The sequence below is a fragment of the Myodes glareolus genome, chromosome 25, assembly GCF_982192425.1.
Source record: "Myodes glareolus chromosome 25, mMyoGla1.1, whole genome shotgun sequence".
Lineage (NCBI taxonomy): Eukaryota > Metazoa > Chordata > Mammalia > Rodentia > Cricetidae > Myodes > Myodes glareolus.
This window is the reverse complement of record NC_142050.1, coordinates 36,993,507-37,014,197: the sequence shown is the minus strand read 5'-3', so window position 1 is coordinate 37,014,197 and position 20,691 is coordinate 36,993,507. Positions and strand designations below refer to the sequence as shown.

The 20,691-nt window shown below is 46.5% G+C and overlaps 1 protein-coding gene across 1 annotated transcript in view; it reads right to left on the bottom strand.

Moving 5' to 3' along the window:
- Tbxas1 (thromboxane A synthase 1) overlaps positions 1-20,691 on the bottom strand; it is a 165,107-nt gene that overhangs the window by 67,736 nt on the left and 76,680 nt on the right. Inside the window, exon 5 of the mRNA XM_087901627.1 lies at positions 10,160-10,276. Coding sequence (XP_087757753.1) covers positions 10,160-10,276 — 117 coding nt within the window. The remainder of the gene's footprint in view (positions 1-10,159; positions 10,277-20,691) is intronic.

Sequence of the window (20,691 nt, the reverse complement as noted above, 5' to 3'; positions counted from 1 at the left end):
CCACCTACCACCACTTCTCCCCAGGAGCCACGGCCAGCCATCTACCACCACTTCTCCCCAGGAGCCACGGCAGCCACCTACCACCACTTCTCCCCAGGAGCCACGGCCAGCCACCTACCACCACTTCTCCCCAGGAGCCACGGCCAGCTGCCTACCACCACTTCTCCCCAGGAGCCACGGCCAGCTACCTACCACCACTTCTCCCCAGGAGCTACGGCCAGCTGCCTACCACTGCTTCTCTCCAGGAGCCACAGCCAGCCACCTACCATCACTTCTCCCAAGGAGTCACGGCCAGCTGCTTACCATCACTTCTCCCACATGCACTTAGCTAAAATGCTTTGTTGCTGGCTGATGTGGTTGCAATTTTCTCCTATGCCATGCCTGCTATCAGTCACAACTAAATGGATAATGACGTTTTTATCTGGATTAATGTGGCACGAGATGGGGCATGCCCTATGAAAGTGTTTTAAGAAATAATGCAGAGAACATACGACAAGAGAGTGGAGCATGGGCTGTGTGCTGGCTGGCAGCCATCATTTCCGCTTCTCTTTCTTGTGCTGTGTACCTCTGCTGTAGAATGCCTTCTCATACACGGGCTGCATACAAGCCGAGGCTCGGTGGCTCGGGCTTGTGGAAAGAGTCCTGCCGCTCCTTCCCTGAGTTCCCAGACAAGCAGGTGAATGTGGCAGATGTATGGCCAAGAGGCCAGAAGGAGCCCCATGATCTTCCACCCCCATCTTAGGGCTTTTGTTTTGTTGTCTTTCATCTTTGTAGGACAATGAGTGGTTTTTATTTTTGTTTTACCCAACATTTTCAAGATGCACATATGTTGTACTTTTAATCACATAAAATATTGATACCACTTGGTTTTTAAAAATGGATGTCTTCTGGGGGTTGCTGTGGACTGAGAGCTTGTGTCCTCCTGAAAACCATATGTTGTTGATCTGATTCCCAGTGTAGCTGGATTGGAGATACAGCCTCTCAGGAAACCATTAGCATTAAGTCAAATGTTAAGGCTAGGGACCTTGATCCAGGGGTGATGGTGTGTGCCTGTAATTACAGCATCCTGAAGGCTGAGGTAGAAGAATTAGAACTTCTAGGCTAGCCTGCACCACAATAGTGAATTTGAGGCTAGCCTGCACCACAATAGTGAATTTGAGGCCAGCCTGAGTCACACAGTGAGACACTGTCTCCAAAAGGGGATCTTGTGAGTACATAGCAAGATGGGTGGTTCCCTGAAAACCTCAAAAGAGAAGCCACCCAAAGTCACTACTGCCAGGACCCTGTTCTCCAGTTGCAGCCTGAGAGAAAACACTTACCTATTGTTTAAGCCATCCAGTCTATAGTACTTTGCTATTACAGTCTAAGTTGACTAAGGCCAGGGTGACGGTCCAACAGTCAATCCCGGGCTGTCCCTAGAGGAGAGAGTCAGAATATGGGACTGGGTGGTTGTTTGGTGACAAGGCACATTTTCTGAGAGTAAAGTACCATCCTCAGTTTGAGAAGAAAATTCCCCAAGGAAGGAAGTTCTTCCTCAGCTTGGACTGTATTATATAAATTCAGCACCCAGTGTTTGTCAAAGGATTTGCCCACCTGTCTCTGAAGAATAGTGTAGACACAAGGGAAGTGGTGAACTCTAATCTATAGGAGCAGATAGAGAAGGCACCCTTTAGGGAGATAGCCAGGAAGGGGCAAGGCATCCCCTGCTCAGAGGAACATTCTCCAACATCTCTCGAAAATCCCACCTTTGGTATTCTTCTGGCGGGGGAAGACTTAGGCTTGGGTAATTCACATTGGCTCCGAGCAAAGAAAACTCTCAAAGTCATCGCCAATGACTATGACTCCATTCCCTGGAACTTCGTAGTTTCTTGCCAAAGGCCTAAACTTGGTGAGTTTACATCTTCACCCACAGGATGGGGATAATGGTGCCTCCCTTGATGTGTTATAACTATGATTAGAAACAAAATATGTAAAGGACCTAGCACAGTCAAGAGCTCCAAACATGGCACCTGTCCTATGAAGGATCCATCTCCAGGCTGATTTGAACATGGCGAATACTTCCCTCTGAACCTCTGGGCAGCCCTTCCTTATGGACAGCTCCCCACTGGGCCCACATGTTTGGTCTCATTATGTAAATGCTACTTCTGGCCCTTGATCTTGCTTTGTTTTTTGGTTTTTTGAGACAGGGTTTTATTGTCCTGAAGCCCACTCAGTAGATCAGGCTGGCCTTAAATTCACAGAGATCCGCCTGCCTCTGCCTCCCAAGTTGCTGGGATTAAAGGTGTGTGCACCATTACTGCCAGCAGGCTTTCATGTTTTAACACTTGGTCCCCAGATGGAGGTGCTGTTCTGGGAAGCATTGGACCCTTTAGGAAGCAGGATCCTGATGGAGGAGGTAGGTCATTGGGGTGGGACTCTGATTACTAACTGCAGATACAATGTAACTTGCTGTCTCTTGCTTCTGCCTCTGTCCCTTTCAAGTCTCTTAAACTGTAAGCCTTCCTTTCTTAAGTAGCTGTTGTCTGATGTTTTGTTACAGTAATGCAAAAACACAACTAATATACTATAAAATACAAGTTAAGAATTTGCTGGGGACCAGGGGGGAAAAAAGCAGCCATCTTCTAAATTTGGGTCTGTATCATTAAGAACATCTACTTGAAGCGACACATCCCGTCTATAAAGAAATGCATTGACATCTCTTTGACACGTTGACTTTAGAATTTCATGATGATGGAACCTGGTTATTTTTGTGTTCAAAGAGTTTCGTGAACATGGGAATAAGAATGTCAGAACATTTTCATGATGATTACCTGTCTGTGTTTGTGTACTTATAGTGGGTGATTCAGCAAATACATGGCTTATGGGTTCTGATAGCAAATATTTAGACTTGGAGAATCATTCAGTCTCTTTTGGAACTATTCAGCTCCGCTGTTGCAGCTCAGCAGCCACTGTGTAATAAACAAAACTAATATTTTTGCATACTGCAGCTTGATCTCATGACAGAACATAATACCGAATTCTCTTTTAAAGTGTTCTTCATCCTTTTAAAGTTCGAAAGCTACATGGTTTAATGTAAAACCAGAATGGGCTAGGTTTAGCCTACAGGCTATAACTTATTGATCCCTTTCCCTCAATCAAAGCCTGGTGTTTGAACCATGTATCTTGGTACTTCTTGGTTGGTTTTGAGACCTGGTATTGTTCTCTTGGTGAGGTTCACCTTCAATCATCTCCAGCCCCTAAGTGTTAAGATTTGATGCTCATCTCTCACTGAGTACATTTTCATTTTAAAAAAAAAAAGAGAGAGAATGCCAGAACATCCGATTCCTGTTACCTTCTCACCAGGTCCCATATTTCCTTTGCCCCTCGATATATCTACTCTTAGATTACAATTTCACTCTCTACAGAGCCGATACTATGAATACAAGGAAGGAAATATGAAAGAATGATAGAAGAAAAGAAAGATCTTAAAAGAACTTAAAAGCCTTTGGAAGTCTAGAAGTTTGGCGGATGGCATCTCACTGAGTGATTGTGGGGAAGTATTTCCTGTTCAGGGAGTAGGAAAGAAAGGGTCTCGAGTTATACGACATTGCTAAAGCAATGAGCTCCACATGTTGATGGTGTATCGCTCGGTTAGTCATTTACCCAAGTGTGGAGAAAGACTAACAAAGACAGAGTAGAGGCTTGTACCTGACCTCACACCCAGACCCGGGGAACAACCTGCCTACATCCGTCCCTGGGAACAACCTGCCTACACCTGGACCCTGGGAATCTGCCCACACCTGGACCCGGGGAACAACCTGCCCACACCTGGACCCTGGGAATCTGTCCATACCTGGACCCTGGGAACCTGCCCACATCTGGATCCTGGGAACCTGCCCACACCTGGATCCTGGGAACCTGCCCACACCCCAGACCCAGGGAATCTGCCCGCACCCCTTGGCTAGGCAGTATGTAAGAGAGACCTGATGTATCATTTACAGCTCTCCTCATCTGCTCCAGAAAGACTGCTTCATATGTCTGGGGACATCTGGCATCTCGAAGGCGAAAAAGCAAAATGGAGTGCTTTCTCCCACCAGGGAGTTCTGAGCAAGTCACTCCTCCACTTCCAAATGTTTAACAGTTCTGACTCCCCTTGGTACAGGGCCATGGCCTCTGCATGCCTCAACCCACTTTTGCAATTCTTTTTCTCCCCCTGGTGTCTTTCTTGCATGCTGTATTCCAGCCTGAGCGAATTCCCCTATTCTCTGAGCAAGCCCTGTACTGCTCTGTCCAGATGCCTGTGTACCTGTCTCATAATCTTCTTCCTATTGTTGACTGCAGTGAGCCCAGGAGCAAGACTATTCCTTGCACCCCTTCCCCAAAGTAATTTGTGGTCCTCCAAACAAGACAAGGGTTCCATCAACACCCTCCACTACTTGGTTATTATGCAGTAATTTATGTATCTTGCTGCCCTTCTATACTATAAATTTCTTAAAGATTGAAATCAATGAATGTGATGTCTAACCTTTCTTCCTGTGTGGTGCCATAGTTTGGATCTGGAACAGCCGCCGCAGGTCCCTGTATTAATGGTTTTGTCCAGGATGCTATTGGGAAGCGGTGGGACTTGGAGAGGTGGGGCCCTGATGGGAGCCCTGAGGATCGTTGGGAGTGTGGTTTTGAAGGGAATCTTGTGGCCTCTTTCACCCCCATCCCTCGGCCTCCAGTTGAAAGGCTGTGACCTGCCTGTGCTCCCTCTGTGACGTGCTGCTGCCCCCTTTCCTGAGCCAAGGCTTCAAAACAGTATGTCCATCGGCTGAAGACTGGAATCCCCGGAACTCTGAGTTAAAGTATTTTTTTTTTCCTTTGGTACAAGGATTATCTCCGGTATTTGCTGTAGTAACTCACCACTGACTAACCCAGGAGACCTGAGGGCATCCGTGTTGGAGATGTGAAGTTAGGGGGGAACATGTGGATCCATCAGGGTGAGCTGCCCAAGACAGCTTTAAAAAGAAATACCTTGAAGTGCTCTGACTGTTGACTAACAAATGAAAACTTAATTCCAGCTAACGAAACTTATCACTCCCCTCATCCACTACCCCACCGCTAAAAGCCACCCAGATATTAAAAACATTCGCGACTCATTTTTATGCACCGTCCCCTGCTGATGTGCCGCCGCTCGAGCCACCTAGATGAATAGTCAAGTGTCGTCTCCAATAAGTCAGAGACTCCTGTCAAGGGTTGTGGCCAATTAGAACTTACTCCGGGGAGGAGGTGACTGCTGATGTTGCCAAGCAACAGCCAAGCTGTAAAGCACATTTAGAGGCTCCTTTCCATTTAACCAGCGGCAAGTTGGGAGTGGCATTATGATTCCAGCAAAGAAAGACAAATTATAACCCAGGATGGGGTATCGGTGATGAGGAGTGTGTTTTCCTTTAAATGCAAATGGAAAATGAACATTTTTAAGTAGAATTTAAACAGTATATCATTATTCTGATTTTAATTAGAAGATTAGGTGTCAGTAGGACACAACTGAGTCTCAGAATAATGGTCTCACACTGCTAGATGAACACTTAGACAGCCTGGAACACGGGCAACTGGTCAGACAGGGGCAATGTATTTTTGGACTCTGAAGTATTTATTGCCACAGCTACTCTGGTTTATAATGACTTTTATTTTTATTGTTCGGAAGGATTAAGAAATAAAAGCAAATATTAAAAGTAAACCGCCGGCAGGGATGCTGCCAAGTAAAAACTGCATGCTCCAGCGCTATCGGAGACTCTCTTCTGCCGTAGAAGCCCCCGTACCAGCTGCCTGAAGAGTTTATGCGGGGAATTTAACGGCAAACAAAGCCCAAAGCCACGATGATGACTGTAATTGTGCAAAGGTTTTCACACTGAAATGGTCCCAGCCACGCGTTCACTCATAAGCTCACTGTAGCAACGTGAATTTTGAAAAATTGTATTCATTCTTGGGTCATGCGTCTTCTCCCAGGCAGGAAAGGCCGATGGGGAGTAATGAGCACATATGCCTCCGTCTACAAGACCCATGCATTATTGACTATGCCTTCCCAACAGGAAACATCTGGATGAAAGTGAAAAATTAGGCCGAGAGCTGCAGCCCTTGGTGCTGCCAAGAGGCCAGTCTTCCCTGTGCGTGTCACGCTGTGCAAACCGGCATCCGTGCACTGCTCCCTGAGTGGCTTGTTCACTCTTGGGTGACACCGACATCCTTAGGGTCTCACTTGTGAGGTTGCTCGGTCCCTGGCCGATCCTCGGTTATCTGGGCGAGGGAGCAAATGCCCACCACTGATAGAAGATTCTGAGGACAGAATCTTCCTGCCTGATAGGAACCGAACACCTTTACTGAGAGATCATGTGTACAGGTTTGGTCTTCAGGATGGAAGCGTTAGGAGGTGCTGTGGACTTTTAATAGGTAGGTTACAGGGAGCGTGTGTTTGAAGGGCATTGTGGGGCCCTGGCTGGCTTTGCCTCTGCTCTGAGACTAGATGTGAACGTTTGTTACAGCAGGCGCTCATCACAGTGTGCCGCGGTCTGCCAATCTCACTGGAGGCCAAGCCAGGAGAAATCATTGATTTTGGACTTTGACTTTGCTAAAGAGCAAGCTAACTAGATTTTTTACCTCGATAGGTTATCTGCTTGACTATCTCATTGTAGCAATGCAAAGTTGACTAATGTGACGCCAGGCTGGGTTGTTGTCCTTGAAGTGCAGGAAAATGAGTCCCACCGTGGGAACTGTAAAGACCTACTCTCCAACAGCACTGTTCTGCTCAACAACACACGATGGCATTAACTCCCCAGACTTTTACCTTTTTAAGACCGTGAGTCCAGAATAAAGAAAGCCAAACTGATAATTAAATGTCTTTTTAACGTGTTAAAGTGCGTGGTGAACCTAATAGTTTGTAGTATTTCATTGAGCTATTCAACCACCGAGGCCTTTCCATCCTCAGCGCTTTCAGGTCCCTTTCCGTGGTAGTTGAACTGATCGGCTTTCGCCACTGGGAAAGCACACTAGAGACAAGCGATGTATTCCGAGACTGTGTTTCTCTCAGCTCACATTTTTGGAGGGTCCAGTCCACAACCAGCCAGGCCTGTGGTGTGACAGCACAGTATGACCAGGGTTTGGGTCAGAGCAAAACCTCTGAGGGCACAGCCACAAAGCAAGAGAAGAACTCTGAGATGTTTGGGATGCCACGGTCCCCTTCCAGAGGCACCTCCTATCAGACCCCAGTAGAGCCATGCTAGGGACAGGCCTTTGGGCTCCAGCCATAGAAGGGAGCCCAACTCATCATCACATCAATGCAAGGACTTTCACAGACTCCTGTAAGATTTCGTGGGTCAGCAGGAGAGTAGCAGGTGACCTTCGGGTACCCAACAGGAGAGAGCGCATTGAGGAGGAGCCCGTGAAAGTCCTGCGAGCTGGAAGAGTTTGGAGGGAAACACAGATGCGCAGGTTCCACTATATCTTCCCTCCTTCTGATTAGCTATGACATTTAAAAATGAAAAACAAGCACTAACCTGCCCTGAGGGCAACCCGTTATTTATGTGTTTCCGTTGGAGAAGTATGGATTCAGTTTCAATTTTGTTTCCTGAAATTAAACCCGTTTACTTCCTGGTTCACAATAAAATCGCACACGACTCCAGGATTACTCACAGCCTTTGGTAAGGAGGCTAGTGAAAAACTGTCGAGGCCTAAATAAATCCCCCAGCTGCCCTTTTAAAAGCGCAAACATTTTTGGAGGATGGGTGGGGAATCTGGCAAGTTAACCAGGCAAGACTTTCTCTAACAACAACGAAAATCAGTTATGTTCTAAGCAATACTCAGTAATCCGTCCTATAAATCCTAATCATGAGTCTGTCACCTTACTATAAGGCCGCTGGTCCCTCCTTCCTGAAGCGGGAAGCGTCGGTCATGTTTGCTCTGGTTTCACCTCTGTATATGATCCCCACGAAGACGAAAGCCAAAAGCAATTTATTTTTAAATGAAAATGTGACCTCACTTGACTCTCAGCTTTTCCAAAGAAACAAACAAAAGCCACACATACACACACATACACACGTGTATGCACACATGCGTGTGTGTAAAGTAATTCTGAGCACTATTGACTGAGGCAGCCTGACCAAAGAGAGGAAGCTAGTGGGTGGTTAAAGTCTAAGACGACCTCCAGAAACCAACAGGGAGCGAGGGAAGGAGGTGCATGGCATGCGGGTGCAGGTGGGGGAAGGCCAGAGCTGTCAAGGTGCCGAAGGAAAAATCTCACAATTCCAAAAAAAAAAAAAGCAGACTATTTATTTGTTCTTTTAGAATAAACCCTGGAGTTTGGTGGCTAAAATCCAGAAGCTTTTTATTCAGGAAGGACGAGAAATACTGAGGTTTCGTGGCTCTCTCCAGGTAGCCGTGTGCCTGGGCTCAGCTTCCTGGCACTGTCTCGTTTTCTGTGGTCTTTATGACTCCTTTTTCTACCTTCATGTGTACAGCTTGTGAGTTCGTGAGGAGAAAGCCAGCAATCTGCAATATCCTTTTACTTAGCCTTTGCTTTTCCAATTCTGTGTATGTGTCTCTGTGTGGCTCTGCGTGTGCAAGTGTGGCTGCCCAAAGAGGCCAGCGGCATCAGATTCCTTGGAGCTGAAGTTTAGGGGGCTGGGAGCCACCTGATGTGGGTGCCGGAACCAAGCTTGAGTCCTCCTTGAGAGCCATATGGACTCTTAACCAGGGAGCCGTCTCTCCAGTCCCTTCATTGTTTTTCTTGATAAAATGACTTCCCTTTGATTTTTTTCTTGTCACACAGCATTCATTGAAACAGACAGAAAGTCTCTTGGTTTTCATCCATCCTCTGAGCTACTGCTACCGAGTACCTATTATACATACACCGTACGTGTGCAGTTCAAAGTTCAAAAGAACACGTCCAAGAGAAAAGGAACAGCTTTGTCCCCTGAAACACCCATGTAGCAGGACCAGACACACGGCCGATGCGGTAAATGCATGAACTGAATGGATGCTTAGAGTCCCAGAGAGAAATGAGACAGAGAAGGCAGGGCCTGGGAAAGCAGTAGACAGGAGGCAGAGTGAAGTGGGGGGTACCCAACAGAACAGAACACTTGCACCCTGGGGCCGCCCCATTCAGGGTATAGCAGAATCACAGAGGACTCACAGGTTCTCAGGCACCTTGATATTTGGATTCCACGGGACTTGGAGTAGCCAAGAAGAACTGGTTCTTGTTTGTTTGTTTGTTTGTTTGAGACAAGGTCTCATCAGGTAGCTTAGGCTGACTTCAGATTTGTAATCCTCCTACCTCCGCCTCGTGAATGCTGGGATTATAGGCAACAAATTGTAATCGGCCCTGAGTCCCATAGTGAGAACCAATGAACTAGAGGAGAAAGGCTAAGGAACATCTAGAAACCATCAGGGTCACATCTGCGGGGGAAGGAGGTCGTCAGGACAGAATTTTCGGGCAGCCTATCCTGTCTGTCATCTCCCAGGCCCTCCCCCAGAAGCAGAAAGGGATGGATGTTGGAGACTCTGGGAGGAAAAGCACACATCAGCTTTGAGAGGGGAGGGAGGGCTCTGACAGCGTCCCTGGGTCGAGAAAGGGGACTGCTGAGACTTCAGATTGTGTGACATCTCACGCAGCCTGATGGAGCCTGTGAATCTGTCTGAAAGATGACCTTGTCCACCCAGAGCTCTCCCTGGCCACCCATGGCCAGCGCTTCCAGTCCTAAGATGTGATTCAGCCCTGGACAGTGCTCCACCATTCAGAAAACAGCCTCTCCCAACATGGAGTTTGAAGTTCACCGTCTCAGGCGTGGCCAGGACCTCTTGGGTGGGAATTTGCGCTTGAACAGGCTCCCCGATCAATTATACAGGAAAGTATGAGAAACACTGTTCTGCGTTTCTCCTGAGCGCCTCAAAGTGCCTCGAGCAGCATCCGGGGACAGAGCCAGGCATGCAGTTTGAACCGCTGATTGATGGTACCTGAGCGTGTGGGACACCAGGGAAGTGGAAGACGCTTTGCTTTCTATATAATGGATAGACTGAGGGCCCTGGTGGGTGAGGCACTTTGATGTACCACCTGGGCAAGCCTTGCACCTGGTCCAGCTCTTTGCTTCCCTTTGGAGAGAAGCCTGTTCCTTAAGAGAAAGAACGTGAGCTTCCTGTCTCTTACCTCATTCAACTTTTCAGGACAGAACGCAGACATCAGGGCACCTCTGACTTCTTCCCACCTTTTGTCGCGTAACATCAGGACGCTGTCTGCTACAGGCTGGGGTTCCAGACCCGAGGCCTGATGGAAAGTGACAAGCAGAGGATTAGCACCCAGGGAGCCAAAGCCACCCCCGTGGCTATCCTAGTTAGCTTTAACTGTCAATCAAGTCATCTGAGAAGGGAGTCTCAGCTGAAGAATTGGACAGATCTGATTGGCTTGTGAGCCTGTCTGTGGAGGTTACCTTGCTTGCTAATTGATGGAGGGGGGCCCAGCCCACTGTGGGCAGCACTGCTCCTTAGGCAGCTGGCCCTGGCTTTATAAACAGCATGAGCCAAGGAGTGAGCCTGCAACCAGCTTCAAGACTATGAGTTCCTGCCCTGGCTGTGGCCACAGATGGACTGCGATCTGTCTGGAAATACAACCCAAACGGACCCTTCTGCCCCAAGTCAGAGTGTTTCATCACAGAGACAGAAGGAAACCAGGACGGTGGCGATTGAAGGACACGATAAACACCCTGTTAAACTCTGCCAATAACCCAGACCTCGTTTTCCTGGGCAAGGAGACGGATAAGCATTACAGCGCTCGTGGGCAAGGATCTAAGGCCCACAGCTGGGGCCAGCAGGCGACAGATGGACAGACCTGCTAGCCTTGTCACAGGGTGGATATTATCAAAATAACAGAGTAGCCTCTGTGTGCCCTGAGGCCCCTTGTGAGGCCCCCTGACGATGACCAAAGCGGGTTTTCTAGGGTTGAAGGTCACATCTGGATTTTGTGGCACGAGATTTGGGTTGTCTGAATTGCCTGAGTTTGGCTCAGAGATGACAGAATTGTGTATCCATGTCCTTAGGACACTGGAGGTGACAGAAAGGACTGCTGAATAAGTGTCCTTCAGAGTCACCCAGGAGAGAGGCTTCTAAGAGCTCATCTGCTGGGACGCTTCTATGTTCTAGCATTCCTTGGGCTTTGCTTTTCTTAACTTTAATTTGGAAAATTCCACTTATGAGTACTGTATTTACATCATCACCCTCCTTCTCCTCCCATGCCCACCCCGCCTGACTCCTTCGCAAACTCACGATCTCTTGCTTGTCAATTATAAACACACACAAGTTTAAGTTTGTAAGAACAATCGGCTGAGGTCATTTAGTATTGCTCAGATGCGTTTAGAGCTGACCATTTGGGACTGGATAGCCTACTGGGCATCTTGTCCCTGGAGAAGAGTGCTTCTCCCTCTCTCTGCAACCATTGACTGCCCGCAGCTCTCATCTAGGACGGAATCTTGTGAGAACTCCTCACATATGTTGATACGTCAACTGGTGCCATTGTTTAGCCTCTGTTACTTTTCTAATTTTTCTTTTATTGGGAAAAGATTTTTTTTGCACACATTGCATTCTGATTATGGTTTCTGCTCCCAAGGTCTTGCCATTTTTTGAGCCTTGTGTAGGTAACAATATTATTGAGAGTTCCCGAACGCAGCTTCCCTGTCATGTAGAGGACACTATCTCGAAGAGGGTCCCCTAGTTCTTACGGTCTTTCTATCCCAACTTCTTTGATGTTCCCCAGGCCGTAGGTGCAGGAATTGTGTTATAGATGTGTCAACTGGGGCTGGTAACCCATAGTCAGTTGTTCTCTGGGTTTTGACCAGTTGTGGCTTTCTGCAATGGTCTCTGTTGACTACAAAGGGAAACCTATTTGAAGAAGGATGAGATATACCTTTATCAAGCAGAGGATGAGATCTGCATATACATGTATGTCAGTCGTGTGTTGGGGGGCAGGCCTGTGGGTGTACACATAGCATGGGGCAGGTGGAACTCAGCAGGCACAGGGCATGTGTGAGCCTTGCGTCTGGAGGTAGCCTGCGTGTCTTTGTTTTATTCTTAGTCAGCATAGATTTGTTAAAAAAAAAGTCTAATATGGGCATCATAGCTTGAACTGTATCTCCAGAAACACTATATATTAAAATCGTGATCCCCAGAACTCCATATTTGTCTATAGGTATTTTAAAAGGTGCCTAAAATGAATAAAGCCCTTATGGTGAGTGAGCCCTAGTCTAGTGGGCTCGGTACCTCTATATTCTACAAGATTAGAACAGAGACCTGGGACAGAGGACCATGGGGATGCAGAAGACAGTCATTTAAGCCAAAGAGACAGGTCACAGAAGATGTCCACCCCACACCCACTCGGACTTCCAGCCTGTCCAGAACTGTGGCAAGAGGCATTTCTGTGTGCGTACCTCAGTGTAAGATCCTGGGCTATGCTCTTTCCAGAAAGCTCATGGAATATTCAGGAGCTGGAGGGAGAGAGTATTGGGCAGGAAAGACTCGGCTTTGGCCCTTGTGTTGGTTTGTTTTCTATTGATATGACAAAGACCATGACCCAAAGCAGCTTGGGGAGGAAAGGGTTTATTTTACCTTCCAGGTCATAGTCCATTATGAAGGGAAGTCAGGGCAGGAAGTTGGAGGCAGGAACCGAGGTAGAGACCCTGGAGGAACATTCCTTACTGATTTGCTCCTAACAGTTTCCTCAACTTGCTTTCTGATACAACGCAGGGCGACCTGCCTAGGATTGGCACTGCCCACAGTGGACTGGACCCTCCCACATCAGTCATTCATAGTGGCTTTTTAAAAATGCCTCACAGTCTTACCTATAGACAAATCTGATGGGGGGCATTTTCACAGCTGAGGTTCCCCCCTCCCTAGATGATTCTAGCTTGTGTACAATTGACAAAGAACTAACTGGCACGGCCCTCATGAGGCTGACAGTCGAGTGGAGAAGCAGAGAATGATGAATGTCATCACAGTTTATGAGAAAATGAGTTTCTTAAGGGGAAAAGACTGGGTGTGGGGGCATGTTATGGGGTTACTTGGTTCAGGACACCCCTGAGGATAAGCCGTTTAGAAACCAAGCCAGGAAACATACAAAGGCTTCCCTCCCTGGCCACCTTCTCTTTCCCCTCCTCCCTCAATCCATTCTCTTCCACCCTATGGCAGCCTGGTTACAAACCAGGCCTTCACTGTTTGTCAGTGTGGCCCCCAGCTCTGAGGGTGCAGGGGGGTTCCAGGACCGAAGACTCTGCAGGACCATGTGTGCCATGGAGCTCCACTATTTCCTTTCATGGTTTTAATTATAGCTGAAGCCCGAAGCCAGCCGTCATAATTCAAACGCCTTGTAAAAACTCCTATTTAGAGGGAAATTATAATTTTCTGATAAAATATGAACACTCAAAATAAGCCGTAAAACATAACTGCAAAGTATCTAGAGGATTTAATTATATATTAGAACCAAGTTGCTGGGATATTTTTCTGCAGAGGAACACCTCTCTATATTTAGAATGAGATTCTTTAGGAGTGCCGTGGCCACTAAATTATGGTTTTATGGAATTTTTGGAACATAATCTGTTTATTTAGGTTCCAGAGTCAAAGGAGGAAATCATACATTATGGATATTTATAGAGTGGCAAAGCCCCAGCCTGTGCCACACTGCTAAGACTTTTTAACTTGGAAAAAAGTGAGACACAGGTTTATATGGTTCTAAAACAAGCTCCGTTGTTGAGTTAGGGTCAAGACTGACTGGATTTGATCCATCCTTAAGACGTAAGAAATGGGAGGCTGGGGAGCCCGCAGAACGCTCGCTGTCCATCGAGGCCCTGAGTTGAACTATCAGAACCCACATAAAAAAAACTTGGATGTGGTTGTGCACATGTAATCTTAGCGCTGGGGATGTGGAGATGGGCGGATCTCTGAGGCTTGCTGGCCATCCAGCCCAGCCTACTCTGCCAGCAAGCTCTAGGACAAGAAGAGATCCTGTCTCAAAACAAACAAAACAAAAGCCAAGGTGGATGGCACCTGAGAAATGACACCTATGTTTGACCTCTGGCCTCCACACGTACGCTCCCGTGCACCTGTATACAGACACAAGTAAGAACTGGGTTCCTGCTGTCCTTTATCTTGTATTTAAAGGGAAAACTACCTCACTCTCCATGCAGTATGTCATTAGACTTTCAGTTCACCTCCTAAGCCTCCTACAGCTTTAGACTAGAAAGATCTACTGGAGTCCTCCATGGCCTTGTTTTTAGGGTCCTTTGTCAAAGTCGGGGGTAACCCTCACAGGGGTATTTCATGTGTACACATGTATTAGAACAAAAAGAACCATAAGGTGGTCGCTCCATATGATGGCAAGAAGGAATTAATGTCGAGTGTATTAGCTACTTTTCTCATGGCTCTGACCAAATACCTCACCAGAAACAACTTGAGAGGAGGGGTTTATTTGGGCTTATGGTTTGAGGGGATATAGTTCTTCATGGTGGAGGAGGCTTTGTGGTAGTGGGGGGAGTATGTGGCAGCTGCTTGTCCACATCTTAGTAGACCAGGAAGCAGAGAGGGGATAGAAAGTAGGTCACGGCCCCCAGCAACTTCTTCCAGCGAGGTCCTTTGTCCCACAGTTTCCCCCCACCTCCCACACTCCTGCCACTAACTGAGGTTAGGTGTTCAGATGCTTGAGTCCAAGGAAGAGGTTGCACAGCCAAGCCTTTAGCCTCTGGCCACTGTAGACTTGTGGACATCTCATGCAATATGTGCTCAGCCTAGCTTCAAAGGCTCCCCCAGCTTCACGGTTCTAACTGTTCAAAAGTTCGAAGTTTCTTCTGAGAGTCAAGTTTGTGAGGCATTGTAAAACAAGCAACGAGCTGCATGCTTCCGACGCATACAGCAAGCATTCCCCTCTGCAAAACGGAGGTCCGGGAGCACAGCCAAAAAAGACTGCTTCTAAGCAAAACCCAAACTTAGCAAGACAAACACTAAGCACCACAGCTCTGTGTCTAATATCTGGGACTTTTGATGGCATGACCAGTGCTCCAAAGGACATGAGAAGTCCTGCCTCTTGTTCTGTTGTCTCTCCCTAGGGCCAGTTCCTCCCAGTGCTTGACGTTTTCCTCGGTGAACATCCCACATTTCTGGCATCTCCAACAAACATCCCGGGGTCTCCACTACAACTTAGGCTCCGACTTTGTAGCTTCATTCACCGTCTTATCAAGAGCTTCTTGTGAGGAATCTAACTCTGCTGCACGTTCTCTGGCTTTTGCTATTTTCTAGAACCTTCGTGCAAGCTTCTATGACCCTGTCACTCTTGGCTTCTACATGCCTAAAAGACCAATACAGTGTTGACAAGACATCCAGTTCTTCTACTGAATGGAGATGTAGCCTAGCCCACTTGGGTGACAGGTGCACCAGGCTCCGTGTGCCTTCATGACTAGACTTGGGAAAAGCTTCCCTAGATGGCCGTGCCAAAACAGAATGCCCCATAGGTTCTCTTGGCTTGAGCACTTTCTTTTCAAATGAAAGACTTTCAAATAAGTTTGCACTGCTACACCCTGAAGCAGTCAGTGAATAGAATCTTGCTTTCACATCCCTTTCCTGCTGTCCCAGTGAAAACCACGTGGTTTCTCTTCAATTCTGCTAATCTCTTTTATAATTCAAGTCATTTCAACCAAACCCTCCCCACCTACCCTGTCTGCAACTTTGACTGAATTTGTGTTTCTATCCTTACCAAACTACATCTTTTCACATCCCTCTGCTTTCTCACACTATCAACTTGTCTATAAGTAGTGATCAATAATCATGCCACAGACTGGATGCTACTCTATGTTGGAAATTCCTCCATCAAACAGCTTAATGTATTACTTTTGAATTCTGCTTCATTTGTTTTCAGGACATAGATGTGATGCGGTCATATTCTTTGCTAGAACACAACATCTTGTTCTCCCTAGAAACTCCATAAACCTGACAGCACTGTCTATGTTTCTGTTGGCATGCTGATCTTCCTAACTTTTAACAGAACGGCCCACTATATTCTACTTACTTTGTTCTAGGGCTTTCCTAGTCCATCACTCCAGACTCTTCCAAATTCTTTCCACAGACCTGTCTATGAACCACATGGCCATGCAGTCATAGCCACAGCTCACTTCTCAGCACTAGTTTACTGTATTAGCTTTTCATCTTGTGGTTGTGACCATATGCCCAACAGGAAGCAACTGTGACCATATACCCAATAGGAAGCAACTGTGACCATATAAACAAGAAGTGACTGTGCCCATATACCCAACAAGAAGTAACTGTGACCATATATACCCAACAAGAAGTGACTGTGCCCATATACCTATCAAGAAGTGACTGTGCCCATATACCCAACAAGAAGTGACTGTGCCCATATACCCAACAAGAAGTGACTGTGACCATATACCCAACAAGAAGTGACTGTGACCATATACCCAACAAGAAGTGACTGTGACCATATATACCCAACAAGAAGCAACTGTGATCATATACCCAACAAGAATTGACTTACAGAAGGAAGAGTTTACTTATGTTGGCAGAATAAAGGACAGCAAGGCAGAAGGTGGCTTTGTGGCCCTGGGAGTGTGGTAGATGCTTGGCCACATTTTAGGGGTTCAGGAAGCAGAGAAGCAACAGGAAATGGACCTGGGATATAAATCTCAAGGCCTATACTTCAGGGAACCACTTTGTCCAGCTAGACCACACCTCCTAAAGGTCCTAGTATCACCCAAAACAATACCAAATATCCAAAAATATGAGCTGTGTGTGGTGGGGCATTTTACATAAAACAAAACAAAATAAAACAAACAAAAAACACAGGTGGGAACCAGTTGTCGGATTCTAGGATGTCTATCTGGAAAAGAAAAAAAAACTTGAAAATGCAGGCCTTGGGACTTGGCATGTGCCCAGTGATTATTCATATTACAGAAGAAAGGGAGTTCAGACTGTGTTTTGTGACCCTGAGGTGTGGAATTGGAAGGAGCTCACAGGAAAACCACACTTGTCTCCAGGGGAACAAGCTCTCTAATCAAAATTCTGAATCAAAGGCAAGCCAACCTGCCTTCAGCAGTGAGCGCCCCACCACCAGGGTGGATGATGTGCAGCTTCTTAGGAACACAGTTCTAGAAGTTTGACCCCTTGACCCCTGAGTGGGGGAGTGGGACCTAGATGACCTTCTAGAACTCTCCTAACCTGAGGATTCATCTTCAGACCATCATGCCAGACAGTTGACATTTTGTTTTATTTTGTTTGGAGATAGGGTGTCGCTATGTAGTCTGGGCTGTCCCCCAACTCTCCGAGATCTTCTTGCTTTGTCCTGCTAAGTACTAGAATTACAAGCCTGGGGCACCATGATGTTTTTTAAAAATGTTTTTTGAAAAATGAATATACATATGCAAAATTAACCCGTTTTTAAATGTCTAGTGCATTGCTCAGTGCTTTTACACCATTAGGCAACCATACCACCATCACCCACACAGCTCTCTTTTATATTTAAATTTCTCATGTGTATCTATTTATTCATAGTACATGGATACATGGTACTATGTTACATAGGGCATTTTCATATAAGCATGTATTGAATATACGGCATCTTTACCTCCATACCCTGCTACCCACCCCCACCATGCCTGATCCTTTGTTCCCAGGGCAGTTTTGCATTTAATCTCATGCTATACACATGTGCATGGCTTTATGTATCTGTTTATAATCTAGGAACCACAAATGAGAGGGAAAAAAAAGCTGTCTTTTGAGACGGGCTTAATTTGCTTAGTGTGCTGATCTCTGATTGCATCCTGCAAATAAAATAACCTTGTTCTTTTTTATGGCTGAAAAAAAAATCTGTTGTGGATAAATATCACCTTTTCTTTATTCTTCCTTCTGCTGTTGGTTATGTAATTCTGTAACGTAGTCACTGTGAATCATGCATTGAGGATCACTGATGTGAAGCCCCTGCTTTGTATTGACTTGGAACACAGAAGGATTTCCATCACGCAAACCTGAAGCCGCTGGACCTGCTGGACCATGCCCTTGCTCCTCAGTCTGCCTATGCATTGCTCCTGCTAGCTTTACTAAGGAAGGTCCTGGAAGGTCTTGAGAGCCCTTGAAGGAGTAAAGGGTAACTGGCTGGGCAGAGGGAGACTAGGCCTTCAGAAAGAAGCTCCAGAGACACAGAACGGTCTAGACTCCTGTCTATTGGTCTGGCCTTGTATGCTGAGTGTCCATGAAGGTGCTTCCAAAGTCTTCCAGGCCAGGTGTGTGTAGATTACAGGCCAGAACCCACTGAATATCTGGGTAGTGAATTACAACCAGCACATAGGAAAAAGAGTCAATTGTAGTGTCTCATGCCTATAACCCCAGAAACCGAGAGACTGAAGCCAGGGGAGGAGTGTGAGAATGAGGCTAGGACAGTAACAAAAACCAGAACACACAAAGACAAAAAAACACAGAAAATGAAGGAAAGGAAGAAAACAAAGAAAAGGGGAGAAAGAGAACCAAGAACTAGAGTAGGAAGCCTTAAGTATTTTATAAACGGTTGGGATTTGTTGCCCAGCTCCTTTGTCATAGGTGTGTGTGTGTGTGTCTTTGTGTGTCTATGTGTGTATGTACGTGTCAACATCAAAAATGTATGTTTTACTGTCAGTTGTGACCAGTTTCTTACTATTAATCAAGAAAGCTTGAAAAGCCTGTTTTAATTCAAACCCCAAGCCTCTGGGTCATCTTCTCTTCCTACTAAAAGCCTATCAATCACGACTCTGAAATCTCTTTGATCAGCCCAAGCCAGCTCCCTCCATCCCCACGGCCACCACCCTGGCTGCAGTCAGCATTATCTCTGCCCCAGCTGACTGCCCCGCCTCCAGCCTCGTCATGCCCATCCATTCTCCATACTGCAGGCAGGACCTCTCCAACCTGTGGAAGCTGGTCTCCTGTGACTGGAGAGTGAACTGGGGGTTACTGCAGGAGGGGCGAGGGATCAGGAAGGCTGGTCGAGGGGTTCTGAGCTAGGGCCAGGCAGGAGCAGGAGGCTCTGGTGGACTGCAGTATGCTAACCTTGGGTGACAACCAGAGACTGTGTGTTTCTAAAGCTAAAAGAAAGGATATTGTATTATTCTACCGTGAAGATGACAAATGAGAGAGAAGCGGATGTGATTAACCTGCCTTGAACACCACACAGCGTAAGGATGCCTCGCTATTATGCAGAATCATTACATCTTAAACTATATTATTATTGTGTGAGCATGCCATGGATGAGCGCACGTGACGTTAGGGACAGTTCTAGAGTCAGCTCCCTTTCTACGTTCATGCGGGATCCAGGGATGGAGCAGGGCTGTCAGGTTTGCAGAGCGGGCACTTTTACTCAACAAACCATCCACCAGCCTGTATTGTGCCTTTTAGCCTTAGTTAAAAGACAAAGACAACAAAAGCAGAAACCGAGCAGCTGGGAGGATTGTATTAATACAGCAAGATACCTAGACCATCCCTGGCATGCAGTATCTGGGGTCACTTCGTGTCGTTAAGTCAGTACCATCGTCACCTTCTCTTAAGGGTCTGAGCCTTCTCAGCCGCGCAGTCTCGTTACCTGGAGCGCTAGGTCCCACTCCAGCCCTTTGCTTGTCTGTCTTCTCGCTTCTAGTTTCCACGGTGAACACAGCTGAGAAAACACCTCCCAGAGGAAGTTCCATTGCCTAGACCTTGCTCCAGTGCCCCTGTGCAAAGAATACATTTCATCCCCACTTTTGGAAGGCTTTTATATATAGAAGCCAGATTTTTTTTTTGAAGGAATTTGTGAAGAAGGGCTTTTAAGAGTCAGTTCAAGTTCACGGATAGCGGGTGGCACCGGCGTAACCTCACTGTTTCTTTTTTCCTGGCGGGACTGATTTGTAGACGGAGGAAACAGAGCATTTATGACTTACTTCCAAGGACATTCTTACAGAGAAGGGAGAGAAATAATGTGTGGGTAAATAATTCTTTGGGGTGTTCTCATGGCTGGCAGAACAAAGACAGAGAAACTCTACCAATCTGGAGTCAAGCGGAAAACCATAGGTTTCTACCCTGAGCCTAATCCAATTGCATGTGTTATTTGTTATTGCCATAATAAACTACTGATTTGCAGTAATCAAAGCTGAGATTAATGCTCTGAGGAGCACAATTGAACATTAAGCCAGACCCTTGCCCAAGCCAACAAAAGCTGATTCCAAATTCTGTCAGAAACTTACAAGAAAGAAAAACTTTCTCATGAACACAGATCCAAAAGTCGTTTAAGCAAAACCCTAGCTAGTATGATCCAGTGGCATGCTGGAGAGCAATTTATCAAGACCAAATGGGACTTACTCCAGGAGTGGGGGCCTGAAAAGCAACCACCTATCACTTGTTACAGTAAAGGGAAAGAATGTATACAATCTCAACAGATGCCAAGAAATATCTAATAGATTTTAACAGCCATTCATGATACCAAAACTAGTGGACTGTGGATGAACTGACATGAAATAAGCGGGGCGTGGTGGCGCACACCTTTAATTCCAGCACTTGGGAGGCAGGGGCAGGTAGACCCCAGTGAGTTTGAAGCTAGTCTGGGGTCTGCAGAACAAGTTCCAGGACAGCCAGGGCCACACAGAGAAACCCTGTCTCAAAAGCCAACAACAACAAAAAAGAAAAACCACCAACACA